This window comes from Muscardinus avellanarius (assembly GCF_963383645.1).
Source record: "Muscardinus avellanarius genome assembly, chromosome: 15".
NCBI classification, from domain to species: Eukaryota; Metazoa; Chordata; class Mammalia; order Rodentia; family Gliridae; genus Muscardinus; species Muscardinus avellanarius.
The window spans coordinates 56,576,253-56,594,547 of NC_137801.1; the positions used below are offsets into that span (position 1 = coordinate 56,576,253).

An 18,295-nucleotide genomic window follows, 5' to 3' on the forward strand; every position below is an offset into this window, starting at 1 on the left:
GAGACGCACACTTATAACCCCAGACAAGAGGATCCGGGTTCACAGCCAGCCTCAGCTACTTAGTGAAGCATCCTGAAACTTAGTGAGACCTTGTTTAAAAAAAAGAATTAAGGCCGGGTGTGGTGGCACATGCTTGTAATCCCTGCGCTTGGGAGGCAGAGACAGGAGGATTGCACAGGTTTGAAGCCAGCCGCGTTGGCTTAAGAGACCCTGTTTCCAAATAAAAAAGTATAAAAATAGATCTCAAAGTGTAGCCTGGAGTTAGAAGGGTTTCCAGGAACCCCAGTACCACAAAAATCAGGCTACAAGGTGTAGCTCAGAGAGAGAGAATGCTCCTAGGTTCAATCTCTAGCAGCACCAAAAAAAAAAAAAAAAGACGAGAAAGCTGGGCAAAGTAGCATAAGCCTATTATCCCAGTACTAAGAAGGCTGAGGAGGACTGCAGTTTCAAGACCAGGTAACTAAGCTTTCAGCAATTTATAAAGACCTTGTTTCAAAATAAAAAATAAAACAGAAGCCGGGCATGGTGACACACTTGTAATTCCAGTACTTGGGAGGCTGAGACAAGAAGAGCACACATTCGAGGCCAGCCGCAGCAGCAACTTGTGAGGCCCTACAACTTAGTGAGTACCGGTTTTAAAATAAAAAATAAAAACTAGGGCTTGAGTTGTAGTTCAAAGGTAGAATACTCCTAGGATCCACCCCCAGTACCACAGAAATAAACAAAAAATTGGGCTGGGGTATAGCTCAGAGTTAGAATGACTCTGGGTTCAATCTCTAATTGAGAAAAAAAGGTAGACTGGGAAAGATATATCATTCATGGAGTAATCATGCTAGAATTGTATAATCTGAATCTATTCACAAAAGAATTAGAAAACTCAAATTGAAAATGCTTTATAAAAAAAACTGGCAGAGCCAGGCGTGGTGGTGCATTTGGGAGGCTGAGACAGAAGGATCACGGTTCACACCTAGCATCAGCTACACAGTGAGGCCCTTTGTAAATCAGTGAGACCCTGTTTCAAAATGAAGAACAAAAACAGGGCTTGGGTACACCTCGGAGGTAATATGCCCCTGGGTTCTATCCCCAGTAACACACACACACACACACACACACACACACACACACACACACACACACACACACACAGAGAAATAAAGAAAAAAAAGAAAAAGAAAAAAAAAGAAGAAATTGACTAAAGGGTGGAAATATAGCTCAGTGATAGAGCACTTCTAGCAGGCACAAGGTTCTGGTTTCAATCTCCAGTTTTGCAAAGCAATCAATCAAGCAAACAAGCAAAGAAACAAAAAATTGGCCTTTACTGCTCAAACTGTCAGAATGAAGGGAGGATGAGAAATCATCTATTTTTTATTTTTATTTTTATTTTTTTGGTGGTACTAGGGGTGGAACCCAGAGGCTTTCTACCTCCAGGCTACACTCCCAGACCCATTTTATATTTTATTTGGAAACAGGGTCTCACTAAGTTGCTGAGAGCCTCACTAAGTAGCAGAGGCTGGCTTCGAACCTCCCAAGTCTCAGCCTCCCAAGTACAGGGATTACAAGCGTGCACCACCACGCCCAGCTCATCTATTTTTAAAACAGAAAATATATTAAGGTAATATATAATCCTAAAACAAAAAATTATTATAAGGAATATTAATTGGATAATTTAAGAATGAACTTTACATTTGATAATCAATGTTAAACTTATTAAATCAAAAAAATTCACTCATTATTAGAAAAATTCCTTGGTTTTTAGACTATATACAACAAAATATCTTAGGTAAATAGTCATATCTTAAACATAATCTCAAAAGATTAAGAAAAATGTAAACAAACACAGAAAGTACAAATCATGGATATATAATAAATTTTGGCAAAATGTCAACAACATATGTAAAGCTACGTTAAAGATATAGCAGTTAAATATAAAATCCTAAATTTTTTCTGAGTTTTAAGTTTCTTTAAAAGGGGAGTTCTGAGACCCTATATATTACAAATACAAATATACATAAAACTTATAAAAAAATGCATACCTAGGAGCCAGATTATCATACGTATATGCAACAGACATAAGTCGGTGAATCAAACTGGTTCCTTGGACAAGAACAAGAAATACCTTTAAAACAAAAAATATTTAAAAAGGTCTTTAAATAAGCAAAACAAAAAGTATACTGATAATCAAAGACATCAAATAACCTTGATTTGATTTTTTAATCTATAAGATAGAGAAGGTCCTTAGAATACTGTAAAAATATCAAGTGTCAGAAAACCAGAATTATGTAAGCATGATGAAAAGCATAAACATCAAAATGAAAATATTAAAAGTTTAGAAATACAAGCAATAATATTCTTTATATCTGATCCACAGATTATCATGGACCGATAAAAATATATACTTTGTATATGTCACTGAATTTGGGGGAGTGAATGAAGAATTAAAGATTCTTTATTACTTGTGAAATAAGAAAATACATATAAAATATGCAAGTAGTAGCAGGTTGAATCCTCAACCATCTTGAAATAAGTATTAAAAATATCACTATAATACTATGATGCAGGGTATGCATCCTAGATTTAAAATTCTGAAGATTGCTGGGCGTGGTGACACACTCCTATAATCCCTGTACTTGAGAGGCTGAGACAGGAGGATAGCTGGTTCAAAGACAGAATCAGCAAGTAGTGACACTCTCATGAACATAACAAAAGCCATTTTGTAAATAAGAAAAAAAATAAGCTGGTGCTGTAGTTCGAAGGTAGAATATCTTGATTTAATCCCTAACACCATACACACCACATACAAAAATTATGTTGAAATTCAATCTCAGTGGCTGAGACAGAAAGATCAAAAGTTCCAGATCAGCCTTGAAAGTTAGCTAGACCCTGTCACAAAATTAAAAAAAAAATTTTTAGCTGGAGGTGGTGGTGTACACTTGTAATCCCAGCATTTGGGAGGCTGACACTGGAGGATCATGGTTCATAGACAGCCTCAGCTACTTAGTGAGACCCTGTTTCAAACCTAAAGAAGAAAGAAAAAAAATAGGGCAGGGGGTGTAGCTTGGAGGTCAAATGCCCCTGGGTTCCATTCCCAGACCCTTTTAAAAGCTGAAGGTGAAAGCCGGTGTGGTGGTGCACTCTATGTCCCAGCGCTGGGGAGGCTGAGACTGGAGAATCGCAGTTCAAGGACAGCCTCAGCTACTTAGTGAGGCCCTTTGCAACTCAGAGAGAACCTGTTTCAAAATAAAGAATAAATAATAGGGCTAGGGAAGTCGCTTGGAGGTGGAATGCCCCTGGTTTCCATCCCCAGCACTAAGGGGGGCAGGGGGGGAGTTGGGGGTTTGGCTCAATGCCTAAGTGCCCCTTGTTTCACTCTCCAATACAAAATACAAAAAAAAAGAAAATTAAAGTTTAACCTTAAGTTAATTTTCAAACTTCATGAGCCTGAAAAATACTTCTAAATATTAGTTCTTTATCTACTTAGTAGAACCAAATTAATTCAATAATATGACAAAGAGTTAGCAACTAAACTAGCATGGTAGTGCATGCTTGTAGTCCCAGTACTTGGGAGGCTGAGACAGGAGGATTGCAGGTTTGTGGACAGCTTTAGTAATTTAGTGAGACCTTGTTTCAAAATATAAACAAAAAATAGGGCTGGGGTTTAGCTCAGAGGTAGCAGGACCCTGGGTTCAACCCCTAGTACCACAAAAAAGAAAGAAGAAAAAAAAAAAAAACTGTCCCTGAAAGAATCAACAAAATTTTCAGAAAACACTGACAGCAACTTTTGACATGGCTACTACTTAAGCAGACCATGTGGAAAATTGCATAATACATTCTGAAAAAAGTTAGTGTCCTATAATATACATCAAAATTTTATGCCCTTGTATCCAGGATTAATGCAACAAAATTGTTTTCTTCTAAAGAAGTGTTTTTTTTTTGTTTTTTTTTTTTTTGGTGGTACTGGTGTTCCTGGAAGCCCTTCTACCTCCGGGTTACACTCCCAGACCTATTTTTTTTATATTTTTTGAAACAGGGTCTCTTAAACCAGCGTGGCTGGCTACGAACCTACGCGATCCTCCTGTCTCCGCCTCCCAAGCGCGGGGATTACAAGCGTGCGCCACCACGCCCGGCGTTCTAAAGAAGTTTGATGTACATACTATGCTGTAGTTATTTTAGCTAAGTAAACTAACACAAGGAGCATCTATACATATTTTCTTTCCTTTTTTTGTAGGCATTCTACCTCAGAGCTACACCCTCAGCCCTAATTTTTTATTCTGTGGGGGGTGGGGACTGGACCCAGGGGATTCTACCTCTGAACTACACTTCCAGCCCAATTTTTTTTTTTTTGGGGGGGGGTGGTGGTACTGGGGTTTAAACGCAGGAGCATTCTACCTCTGAGCTATACCTCCAGCCTATTTTTTTTTTAATTCTTTATTTTTTAAAAAAGGTCTCACTAAATTGCAGAGGGCTTCACTTAGTAGCTGAAGATCTGCCCAGATCCTCTTGTATCAGACTCCAAAGTACTGGGTTTACAAGCACCACCACGCCTGCATGCACCATTTTCTAAACTTTGAACAATGTTATTTTAATTTATTGGTTTTTTTTGGTGGTACTGGGGGTGGAACCCAGAAGCTTTCTACCTTCATGCTATACTCCCAGACCCACTTTATATTTTATTTGGGAACAGGGTCTCACTAAGTAGCTGAGGCTGGCTTTGAACCTGCGCGATACTCCTGTCTCAGCTTCCCAGGCATGGGGATTACATGCATGCACCACCATGCCCAGCTAACTTTGAACAATGTTAACACTGCCATATACATAAGAAAAGTATCTGAAAAGCAAGATGGTAAGTTATTCAATTGTTTATTTATTGTCACCACATATTGAGCACAGGAGCATTATATCTCCAAGATGAATCCTTAGACCAATTTTCTATTTGTTTGTTTATTTACTTATTGTGGTGCTAGGGATTGAACCCAGGGCATTCTACCTCTGAGCTACATCCCCAGCCCCATTTGTTTATTTTTATATTTATTTATGTATTTAAGTATTTAGATACTGGGGATTGAACCCAAGGACATTCTACCTCCCACCAACACTCCCAGCCCTATTTTTATTCTTTTTGGGTTTGTGTGTGTGTGTGTGTGTGTGTGTGTGTGTGTGTGTGTGTGTGTGTGTGTGTGTGTTACTGGGGATGGAAACTAGGGGCATTCTACCGCCGAGCTACACCCTCAGCCCTACGTAGATGAGGCTGTCCACGAAATGCAATCCACCAGTGTCCACCTCCTGAATGCTGGGATTACAAACATGCACCACCATGCCCAGCCTTTATTCTGTATTTTGGAGCAAGGTCTCACTGCCTGGCAAAGGGCCTAAGAAGGCTGAGGCTGTCTGCTAACCTGAGATCCTTCTGTCTCAGCCTCCCAAATGCTGGGATTATAAGAATACCCCACCACATCTGGGTCTTATTTTTAATTTTGAAACAGTGTCTCACTAAATTGCAAGTGGCTGCTGGGCGTGGTGGCTCATGTTTATAATCCCAGCGCTTGGGAGGCTGAGGCAGGAGGATCACACAGGTTGAAAGCCAGCCTCAGCTACTTAGTTAAGCTCTCAGCAATTTGGTGAGACCCTGTTTCCAAATAAAGTATAAAACAGGTCCAGGAGTATAGCCCAGAGGCAGAAAAGCCCCTGGGTTCCACTCTCACTACCACAAAAAATAAAAATAAAAAAAATGCAACTGGCCCATTTGAAGCTATGATGCTGTATCAGCCTCAGCCTACAAAGTACTGATATTATAAGTGTGCAACACCATATCCAGTTTACTTTTTATTCTGAAACAGGGATTTGCTGAATTCCTAAGGATCTTGCTAAATTGCTAAGGCTGGTCTCAAACATGTGATCCTCCTATCTCATACTGGTCTCAACCATGTGATCCTTCTGTCTCATCCTCCCAAGTACTGGGATTACAGGCCTGAGACACCATGCCTGGCAACAGGTGAAGTTATTTATAGATAGTTACTTCTGACTAGGAGAAAATTTAGTTGGATATTCTGAATTATTTTCAATAACCATATAGATCCATATATTTCCAAAACTAATTATATAATTCCATAAACATGTGCATCTTAATCTATACTTACATATATTTATATTATTAAATATCAACAAACTTTGAAATTATTAAGCAACATGAAAAAAGCAATAATAATCAATTTGAGAATTATATTATAACCTGGATAATTTATCCTGGAAAAAAACTTAACTGAAACATTACAATGAAGGCTTACTATCCCCACACTTGGGAGGCTGAGACAGGAGGATCGCACAGGTTCAAAGCCAGCCTCAAGCTACTTAGTAAGGATCTCAGCAACTTAGTGAGACCCTGTTTCCAAATAAAATAGGTCTAGGTGTATAGCCTGGAGGTAGAAAGCCCCTGGGTTCCACCCCCGGTACCACCAAAAATAAATAAATAAAATAAAAGCTTATTAAAGTACTATTTAACCATTTATGACACTGTGAAATGTGTTTAAACTGTCAGTCTGGAACACTACACTGCTTCCTTGTTTTTTTCTGTCAGCACGGTCCCAGAAATATTTTATTCAGCTGAGACAGTTTATTTATTGTGTAGTACTGGGGATTGAATCCAGGACCATTCTACCTCTAACCTACACCCCCGGTCCTATTTTTTATTTTGAAAAAGGGTCTCACTAATTTGTGGAAGGCCTCATTAAGTGTCTCAGCCTCCCAAGTATTGAGATTACAGGCATGCACCACCACATCTAGCCTAGAATAACATTTCTTGCATTAGTATACTTCATCAATTTGTGAAAAGAAAAACATGTAGTTTCTCAAAACATAACTAAAAGTCATCACTACAATTTATTTTTAACTTCTGGAGTTTACCTCTGTCAATCGTGGTATATGAAGACCCTTGGCATGGTCACCAGCAGCCTTCCTTGATTTGCCAGGCCAGGTTCTTTTCCTATGGCTTTCTGATATACCAGACCAGGCAAAAACATCATGATAAGCTAAATCCAAATCAGAAGGGTCTACTGCAAACTGGCATATTAACTTCAGCAAGCAAGCAAGACAGTCTAGCTGCCACTGTGGATGAGAAAAAAAATATATCATTCCCCTATTTTCATTAATATAATATGCCTAGTACATAAATTCAAAATTAAAAGACCAGAAAAAAAGTAAGTTATAGGTAGGATTCATTCTGGGACCAAAGCATTGTTTACTAATTTAAGAAAATAATTCAAATAAAAATCTTGTCCTTTCCATATACACATTTAAAATAAAAAGGTATCTCATTAGTAAAATATTAAGTGATTTGGTATTAAAAAGTAAAATTTACAACCTATTTTAAGCAATATTTTAAGTAAAAACATGTTAAATAAATTACAATATCATTTATGTACAAAATAAGAATTTCAAAGCTTTAATTTCTAGCCTCCTGTTCTTATTTCCAATGCCAACTGCTATAACTTTATCTTATCAGCAAACAGTATAATTCCCTCACTAAGAGCAATATTATGTTGCAGAAGAAGAAAAAAAAACTCTTTTCAACAAAAGCTAGATAAATTGGACAGCCATATGAAGGGAAAAAATCTCAACCTTATCGTATACATGCAAAAATTAATTCAAAGCATATTCTAAAGCTAAATGGCAAAAAGAACTATAAAAAATCAGAAAAAAATCGTTGTGACCTTGAAATAATGTGTGTGTGTGTGTGTGTGTGTGTGTGTGTGTGTGTGTGTGTGTGTGTGTGTCCTGAGGATTGAATTCCAGCCTACTACTGCTGAGCTACACCCCAGCCCCATTTTATTTTTTATTTTGAAACAGGGCACACACTTGCAATACCAGAACTTGGGGACTGAGACAGGAGGATGGAGGTTTATGGACAGCCTCAGGAGTGCAACTTAGTGAAATCTGGTTTCGAAATAAAGAATAGCCAGGTGTGGTGGCATATGCTTGTAATCCCAGCATTTAGGAGGAAGGGACAGGAGGATCACAGTTCACAGACAGCCTCAGCTACTACTTAGGCCCTTTGCAACTCAGTGAGACCCTATTTCAAAATAAAGAATAAAAAATAGGGCTGGGGGTATAGCTCAGAGGTAGAATGCCCCTGGCCCCTGGGTTCCATCCCCAGTTCTGCAAAACTGAATGAATGAATGGAGTAAATGAATGAACAAAAAATAAATAAATGTGCACCGTCACACTTGGCTTGAAACAAATATTTCTTAGACATAACAGAAATTTTTCTTTTAATTAAAAACTTTTCTCAAAACGGTGTTAACATAAAAAAGTTAACCACTGATTATATTCCCCATACATACATCTGAAAAAAGATATGTTCAAATTGTTAAAAGGGGAAATTGATTAATTCTATACTAAGACAATTTCAAAAATTAGATGAACAGACAATTCTCTGAAAAAGATAAGACACATTGTCAATCAGAATAGACAAAGATACTAAACATCATTAACAACCATGGAGGAAGAAAGTAAAACTATCATAAAATAATACTAATATCAACCCAAAACAGCTCAACTTATTTTTAAGTTTAATTTTTTTCTTTGTGATACTGGGGGTGGCACTCAGGAGAATTCTACCCGGTAGCTACATCTCCAATACTATTTTATTTTTTGTTTTGAAATAAGGTATCACCAATTTGTGAAGGGCCTCACTACATTGTTGAGCTTGACAGCAAACCTGTGATCTTTCTGTCTCAGCCTCCCAAGCACTGGGATTTCAAACCTGTACCACCACACCCAGCTTAAAATTTATTTATTTTTCTTAGTAAAGCTGGAGATCAAATTCAGGACAGTATGCATGCTAGTCAAGCACTTTCTCACTGAGCTACATATACTAAGCTCCAAAGCGGCTGAAATTTTAAATACTTGCTATACCAACTACTGGGGAGGATGCTCAGTAAATGAAGTTCTCATACACTGTTATAATTGCTTTGGAAAATAGTCTGACAGCTTTTTCCCCCCTTTTTAGTGGTACTGGGGATGGAACCCAGGACCATTCTACCTCTGAGCTACACCATCCAGCCCTATTTTTTATTTTGAAACCAGGTCTCACTGGAGTTGCAGAGAAACTAAGTAGCTGAGGTTGGCTGTGAATCCCGATCCGCCTGTCTCAGCCTCCCAAAGGCTGGGATTACAAGCATGTACCACTACGCCCAGCTATTTTATTCTTCTGACACAAGGGTCTCACTAAATTTCAGAAGACCTAAGCAGCTGAGGCTGGCTTCAAACCTGTGATCCTCCTGTCCCTGCCTCTCAATAACTGGGATTACAAGTGTGTGTCACCACACCTGGTTGTTTGACAGCTTTTTATGAAATCATCTTTACACTTACCATATTACTTTGCAATTTCATTACCTGGCATTTACCGGAGAGAAAGGAGAAACAACAACATATGTAAACTAAAGGACTTATACACTTTATTCAAAATAGCTCCAATGCTGGAAACAACTCTTATGTCCATCAATAAGTGAATGAATAAACTGTGTTGTATCTACATAATATACCCCTTAGCAAGAGCACAAAAAAATGCAATACATTTTCATCAATCTCAAAATACACATTAAGAAAAAGATAAAAATATATTATATATAGCACTGTTTCAATTATAAGAAATTCTATAAAATGAAAACCTAGTTGATAAGAACAGAAAGCAGATAAGAGTCGCCTATGGCAAATCAGTTGGGAGAGAATTGATTAGAAAACAGGATAGAATTGCTGAAATAACGACAATGTTCTGTGTCTTACTTATACTGAAGAATTACAAAAGTACAAACATTCTTCAAAAATACAACTCTTATCTTTAATATGACTTCATTCTCAGCAGGCATGGTGGTTAATGCCTGTTAATCCCAGTACTTGGGAGACTGCCATAGCAGGATGGATCACAGGCACAAAGCCAGCTTCAGCAACCTAGTGAGGCGCTGTTTCAAAGTAAAAGTATAACAGAGCTGGGAGGATGAAGCTCAGAGGCAGAACACACCGGGTTCAATCCCCAGAGCCACACACAAAAAAATAAAATGAGTGCATTCTAGCTGGGCGTGGTGCCACATACTTGTAATCCCAGTACTTGACAGACTCAGACAGGAGGATCACAGATTTGATGACAACCTCAGCAAGTAGTGAGAAACTCATCAACCTAGTAAGATGTTGTTTAAATATAAAAACAAAACATCGGCATGGTGGTGTACACTGTAATCCTAGTGTCTGGGAGGCTGAGACAGGAGGATCACAGGTTCACAGCCAGCCTCAGCTATTTAGTGAGGGCCCTCTACAACTTAATGAGACCCTGTTTCAAAAATAAAAGAATAAGCCAGGCGTGATGGCCCAACGCTTGTAATCCAGCGCGTTGGGAGGCAATGACAGGAGAATTGCGCAGGTTCAAAGCCAGCTGTGCTGGCTTAAGAGACCTGGTTTCCAAATAAAAAGTATAAAATAGGTCTGGGAGCGTATCCCAGAGGTAGAAGGGTTTTCAGGAACCCCAGTACAGAAAGAAAGAAAGAAAGAAAGAAAGAAAGAAAGAAAGAAAGAAAGAAAGAGGAAGGAAGGAAAAGAAAAGAGAGAGAGAGAAAGAAAGAAAGAAAGAAAGAGAAAGAAAGAGAGAGAGAGAGAAAGAAAAGAGAGAGAGAGAGGGAGAGAGAGAGAGAGAGAGAGAGAGAGAGAGAGAGAGAGAGAGAGAGAAAGAAAAAGAAAGAACCAACCCAGGCTGGGGATGTAGCTCAGAGGTATGGGTTCAATCTCCAGCAACCCCTTTCACAAACACACAGTGCATTCTTTTTTCTTTTCTTTTCTTTTCTTTTCTTTTTTTTTTTTTTTTTTTTTTGCGGGTTTGGGGATGGAACTCAGGGGCATTTGACCTCTAAGCTACACCCTCTGCCCTCTTTTTTGTTCTTTATTTTGAAACAGGGTCTCACTAAGTTGCGGAGGGCCTAAGTATCTGAGGCTGTCCTCAAACGGCGATCCTCCGGTCTCAGCCTCCCAAATGCTGGGATTACAAGTGTGCCCAGCTTCATAGTGCATTCTTTACTTCATCAAAAGTATGCTGTGATCCCACATCACATATAAAATTCATCTAAAATCTAAGAACCATGAATGGTGGTGCACACCTTCAGTCGCAGAATCTGGAAGCTCAAAACAGGAGGACTGCAGTTTTGCAGCGAGCCTAAGCAACTTACGCCCTCTGCAACTTAGTGAGACCCAGTTTTAAATTAAAACAAATAAAAGAGGACTGGGGCAGTAGCTAAGATGGAGTATATCCCTGGGTTCATTCTTCAGTACCATATACAATAAATACAAAGACCTAAATGTGAGAGCTAATACTAAAAACTCTTAGAAGAGAACATAATCATCCATCTTCCTGATCTCTTATTAAGTAATAATTTCTTATATGTACACCAAAGGGGAGAAAAAAAAAAGAGCGACATTGACTTCATCAAAATTAGAAATGTTAGTGAAGCATGTTTGTAATCCCAGTACTTGGGAGGCTGAGATAGGAGAACCACATTCTTGGCCAGCCTCAGCTACTCAGCAAGGCCCTCCAAAACTTGGTGAGACCCTGTTTCGAAATAAAGAATAAAAATAGGGCTGGGGTGAGGGGTGGTTCAGAGGCATAATGTTCCTAGGTACAATCGCCAGCACTGCAAAAACAAAAACAAAACTCAGAAGAATGGTGGTGCACACTTGTAATCCCAGTACTTGCGAGGCTGAGACAGGAAAATCACAGGTTCTCAGCCAGCCTCAGCTACTTAGTGAAAAGCCCCTCGAACCCTGTTTCAAAGTAAAGAATAAAAAAACAGGCCTAGGAGTGCAGGTAACTCAAAGGCAGAATGTTTCTGGGGTTCAATCCCAAGTATGGCAAAAACAAAAAAAGCAAACATGCTGGGCGTGGTGGCGCACGCTTGTAATCCCCCCACTTGGGAGGAGGAAACAGGAGGATCAAGCAGGTTTGAAGCCAGCTCTGCTGGTTTAAGAGACCCTGTTTCCAAATTTAAAAAAGTATAAAAATAGGTCTGGGAGTGTAGCCCAGAGGTAGAAGGGCTTCCAGGAACCCCAGTACCACCAAAAAAAAAAAAAAAAAAAAAAAAAAAAAAAGCAAATACAAAATTAGGAATCAATTCTCAGTACCAAAAGGGGGCTGGGGGTGGTTAAGTAAAAAAAAAAAAAAAGACCCTGAATTTAAAATTATCCATTACATTTAAAGAGATGTATTATAAATAGAAACTCAGTTTTCTTACTCCAACTAAGGAATTATCAAAAAGAAAAATTAACTGGGTGTGGTGTTCAAGGACAGCCTCAGCAAGTACTAAAACGCTCATTAGTCTAGCAAGACCGTTTTTTTGCTTTTTGTTTTTGGTAGTACTAGAGATGGAATATACTCTCAGACCTATTTTATATTTTATTTGAAAACAAGGTCTCACTAACTTGCTTAGAGCCTCACTACGTAGCTGAGGCTGGCTTCGAACCTGTGCAATCCTTCTATCTCATCCTCCCAAGTACTAGGACTATTGTAAGCGTTCGCAACCATGCCTGGCTACAAGACCCTGTTTCTAAATAAGAAAATTGTGCTGGGGGTTTGTGACCAGCCTCCAGCTACTTCAGTGAGGCTCTCTGCAACTCAGTGAGACCTTGTTTCAAAATAAAAGCTATGTATTATGGTGCATGTTTATAATCCTAGCATTTGGGAAGCCTCAGCTACTTAGTGAGGCCTTTTGCAATTCAGTGGGACCCTGTTTCGAAATAAAGAATAAAAAAAAAATAGGGCTGGGGTGTAACTCGGTGGTAGAATGCCCCTGGGTTCAATCCCCAACACCACACACACACACACACAAAAAAAAAATTAAAATTAAAGAGCACAATGAGATGAAACCTATCACCCACTATGTTATCATAAAGACAGTTAATTAAGTGTTGCAGGATATACCACATCTACATATATCCTCAAAAGAACTGAAAATTAAGCCGGTGTGGTAGTGCACACTTGAAATCTGGCTGAGACAGGAGGCTCACAGGCCTCAACTACTTGTCAAGGCCTTCCCCAACTTAGTAAGACTCCGTTTCAAAATAAAAAATACGGCTGGGGATGTAGATAGGAGGTAGAATGCCCCTGGGTTTCATCGCCAGTACTGGAAAAGGAAAAAAAAAAACTGAAAAATTTCAAATACACAAATATTCATAATAGCTAAAAAGTAGAAGAACCTGACCTTTCAACTGGTGAAAATCTGCATAGTAATATAAATGAATGAATAACACAGGCTTGCCATCAATGCACGCTAAAAACATCATGAAAAGCCAGGCATGGTAGAGCACGCTTGTAATCGAGCATTTGGGAGGCTGAGACAGGAGGATCGTGGTTCACAGACAGCCTCAGCTATTTAGTGAAGCCCTCCACAACTCAGTGAGACCCTGTTTCAAAATAAAGACTAAATAATTGGGCAGGGGGTGTGGCTCAGAGGTCGAATGCCGCTGAGTTCCATCCCCAGACCCGCAAAAAAAAAAATATGCTAAATCAAAATTCAATTACCAAAAGACATTTATGATACAGTTCAATTTACATACATGGTCCAAAATAGGTAAATCCATGGAGACAAAAACAAGATTGGTGGTTGTCAAGAGCTAAAATGTTTATGGGAGACAAAGGGAACAACTACCAATGCACATGCTGTTTCTTCTGAAGTGATAAAATTGTTCTGGAATTAGATATTGGTAATGGTTGAACAATTTTGTGAATATACTAAAAACCATAAAATTTTACATTTTAGAGGAGCACTGGGAACTGAATCCAGGGGTGTTTTCCATTGAGTATACTTCAAGCCCCTTTTTTTATTACATTTTTTGTTGTACCGAGACTGGAACTCAGGTCTTCTTCCTTCGGCTACACCTCCAGACCTATTTGTTTTTATTTGGAAACAGGTTCTCACCAAGTTGCTACAAGCCTCACTAGGTTTGCTTAAACTGGCTTCAAACCAGTGATTCTGCTGTCTCAGCCTCTTGAGTACTGAGATTATAAGCATGTGCCCACACCATGACTGGCTACAATTATTTCTGAGACAGGGTCTCAATAGGTTGCTGAAATTCTAAGTTGCTGAAGTTGGCTTTGAACCTGTAATTCTCCTGTCTCAGCCTTTCAAGTACTGAGATTACAGGAGTATGCCACCATGTCCAGTAAAAATTGTACATTTTAAATGGGCAAATTTGGTCATATGTGAATTATATTAAAAGATTTTAGGGCTGGAGATGTAACTCAATGGTTGAATTCTTGCCTAGCATGTATAAGGCTCTGAGTTCCAAGCCCAGCAACACAGAAGACGGGGAGGGAGAAAGAAAACTCTATTAAGTAAGTGAATCTCAACTAAATTAATTTTAAGAGTAGAGAGAGAGGGGAAAAAAGCCAGGCATGGTAGTACATGCCTGTAATCTCTTGGGAGGGTAAGACAGTAGGATCACAGATTAAGATCAGCCAAAGGAATTTAGTGAGAAGCCAGGCATGAGGAACACACACACACACACACACACACACACACACACACACACACACACACCTTGTACGTGCCAACATATACCTTAACATAAAAAAAATTCTTGTTTGTGAACTGGCCAGAGTTCAGAGTAATTAATTTTAGCACTTAAGGATTTTAAGAGACTGACACAAAGAATTTTTAGTATATAAGCAGTTTATTAAAATCTGTATTTCAAGATTTCTACTATATGCCATCTTCTATCTTTAAAATATGTATGCCAGGTGTGGTGGTACACAATTGTAATCCTGTGCTTGGGAAGCTGAGACAGGAGGATTGCGCAGGTTCGAAGGGAGCCTCAGCTGGCTTAAGAGACCCTGTTTCCAAATAAAATATAAAATAGGTCTAGGAGTGAAGCCCGGAGATAGAAGGCCCCTGAGTTTCATCCCCAGTACCACCACCAAAAAACAAAAAAAAAAGTATGATTGCTAATGGAAATTTAAAGTGCTTCAAGCAAATACCCACTGTAGATAAAACAGTGAATTTTCACTTACCACAGTCCATGATTCCTGCTCTTTTGGCTCCAGAATTCCAGAATTAAAAATTTCTAATAACTGTTGAAGCCCTCCAGCAGCAACAAACTATAAGCAATCACGAGGATAATGATGAGAAGCAGCTTCCTTATTGATCCAGTAATTAAGTACTTAAAAATATCATTCATAATATTTCAGAAAATTAATCTTTCATTTTAATGCCAAAATAATTTTTCAAAAGATTCCTGCAGAACCTATAAGCTTATCTTTATATTCTATTAGCCATTTAATCCTAGACACTGGGATATTCTAACATAGTATTTCAATGGGGGATGGGTCAGAGGGAGGCAATGCTAAAAATAGAAGTGCCAAGATACCCCATAATTGCAAATGAATAATAATAAATTTAAACTATGCTTGTTTGCTTTTGCTTTGTTTTGTATTACTGGGGATTGAACTCAGGGGCTCTCTACAATTGAAATACATTCCCATCTCTTTTAATTTTTATTTTCAGACAGGTCTCACTAAGTTGCCCAGGCTGACCATAAACATGTAATCCTCCTGCCTCAGCCTCTGGAGTATCTGGGATTACATATAAATGGCTTAAATTATGATTTGGGGGGATGGGACTGGGGGTGGAACCTACGAACTACACCCCCAGTCCTATTTTTAGTGTCTTTATTTTTGTTTTCATTTTATTTTTTTGTAGTACTGGAGATGGAACCCATAGGCTTTCTACTATAGGCTACACTCCCAGACCTTTTTTTATTTTATTTAGAAACAGGGTCTCACTAGGTTGCTGAGAGTCTCACTACATAGCTGAGGCTGGCTTCAAACCTATGCGATCCTCCTGTCTCAGCCTCCCAAGTACTGGGATTACAACTGAATACCACCACACCTGACTCTAGTCTTTTATTTTTGAAACAGGGTCTCACTGAGTTGTGGAGGGCCTCGCTAGGTAGCCGAGGCTGTCCTCGAACTACAATCCTCCTTTCTCAGCCTCCCGAATGCTGAGATTACAAGCATCCACCACCACGCCAGCTTAAATTATGATTTTAACGAGTAAACAGTTTTAAATTATTGAAGACATATATAATGCAACTTTGAAAAAAAATAAAAAGTTACTTTTCTTAATATATCACATTCATCAAACTTACCTTGCAACTCCAGGAATTTTTACTATTTTCCACCTGATCCTCACTTGAATCATCTGAATCTGGATAAAGATCACTGTAACTTCCCTGTGAGAAAAGAATGACAAAAAGTTAAGGGAGAAGAAAAAGTTTTCTAGAATGAAAAGATAATACACTCAAGAAATATGCTCTAGAGAGAATACAGACAGTTAATACTAAGAGTAGAAATGCAATTACCGTCGACTCTCTTCTTATTCTTCTGTTAGGTTTTCCCAGTGCTTCAATAATTTCCAGAGCATATAATAGCTTGTGAGCACTCTTAATCTTGAGAAGTTCTTTCCAATTAAGTCCATCATTACTCTTAAAAGAAAAGAAAATCTCAGTTCTCTCAATCCAATTTACTAAGGGATTATTAAAAAGAAAAATTAGTCAGGCATAGTGGCCCAAGCCAGCATTCCCTGTACTTGGGAGGCTGAGACAGGAGGACTGCAGGTTGAAGGACAGCCTCAACAAGTAGTGAGACTCAGCCTATCAAGACCCTGTTTCCAAATAAGAAATAAAATCGGGCGAGGGATGTATGTTGAAGGTACAATGCCTCTGGGTTCAATCCCTAGTACCACAAAGATAAAAAGAAAAGAAAAATGGGAGAGAGACTGATTATATAAATACACAAATATTACATATACTTTGAAACATATTCAAATAAAATCAATATGTAACTGGTGCTAACAGCATGCTATTTTTAAATTTATTCATTTATTTTTGCCACAAATACTGCTCTGTGCTCAATCCCCAAAGGGGTAGGGGAAAGCTTGCTTTTACATAACACTGGACATTTATTTTCCTAATTGTACCATGGGACAGTGAAATGAACTGACAATTTTTTTTTTTTTTTTTTTTTTTTGGTGGTACTGGGGTTCCTGGAAGCCCTTCTACCTCCGGCCTACTACACTCCCAGACTTATTTTATATTTTTATTTGGAAACAGGATTTTTTGTTTTGTTTTGTTTTGGTGGTACTGGGGGTGGAACCCAGGGGCTTTTCTACCTCCGGGCTATACTCCCAAATCTATTTTATACTTTATTTGGAAACAGGGTCTCACTAAGTTGCTGAGAGCCCCACTAAGTAGCTGAGGCTGGCTTCAAACCTGTGCGATCCTCCTGTCTCAGCCTCCCAAGCGCTGGGATTACAAGCGTGCGTCACCACGCCCGGCTGAACTGACAATTTTTACCTATTAAATGAGCAAAAATCATTGAGATGGAATGAGGCATGTGATCCACAGAGACACATAAGGAATACAATCAGTAACGTCCTTCAGGGGAATAAAAGATTTTGAGGGCTTACCTGTTCATCTGAGATACTCTGGAATGCCATCAGCATGTTAGGACAGGTAGGGAGAAGCATCAGCAGCTCCCAGACACGCCTGGACAGATTTTCTGCATGAAGATGAAGTTCTTCACATTTTAAGCTCTACACAAATAAGAACAACTGCTTAACGAGACAGATCAGGAAAAAAAATTATCAAATTTTCTAAATTTTCTAGCTTCACTTTCCTAAAAATGAAAAAATCTTTTAACATGATAAACAGAATATACTTGAGAAAAGGGAGTTATATAAAACCATAGTTATTTCATCTTGTTATGAGCATTTTTTTGGAGCAGAAGCTTTTAAATGCTGGTCTCTAGTGTTTCATAATGCCATTCAGATTTCTTCTTTGTAGCTCACTATTCTAAGCACAACAAAATTTTAGCGAATTAAATCTTGTGACTTTTCATTTCAGAAGAAAGCATATCCTCCTACTTTTCTTATTTTGTTATTCCATACCTTACTTTGTAGTTTCATATGAGCAGAGATTATGAGGAAAACAAATTTAAAGAACCTACTTTTTGCCATTATCATTTGGTAAATCTTAGCTCAGTAAGGGTCTAGGGCAAGATAGCAAACTAAAGAGTGTTTCAGAAATAAGACATAAGCCATTTTTTATTTCAATGAAAGTATTCCACCAGACAAGAGTGGTGGTGCATGTGTATAACCCCAATACTTGGGAGGCTGAAAAAGAGGATATCAGGATCCAGGTTAGCCTCAGCAACTTTGCAAGACCATCAGCTATTTACCCTAGTATAAAAACAAAAAACAAACACCAACCA

At 38.6% G+C, this 18,295-nt stretch overlaps 1 protein-coding gene across 1 annotated transcript in view; it reads right to left on the reverse strand.

Moving 5' to 3' along the window:
• USP34 (ubiquitin specific peptidase 34) overlaps positions 1–18,295 on the reverse strand; it is a gene marked incomplete at both ends in the record, with an annotated part of 249,862 nt that overhangs the window by 120,748 nt on the left and 110,819 nt on the right. Inside the window, 6 exons of the mRNA XM_080711495.1 lie at positions 2,034–2,116; positions 6,898–7,098; positions 15,038–15,124; positions 16,174–16,257; positions 16,387–16,509; positions 17,493–17,618. Of these exons, the coding sequence (XP_080567621.1) occupies positions 2,034–2,116; positions 6,898–7,098; positions 15,038–15,124; positions 16,174–16,257; positions 16,387–16,509; positions 17,493–17,618 (704 nt within the window). The remainder of the gene's footprint in view (positions 1–2,033; positions 2,117–6,897; positions 7,099–15,037; positions 15,125–16,173; positions 16,258–16,386; positions 16,510–17,492; positions 17,619–18,295) is intronic.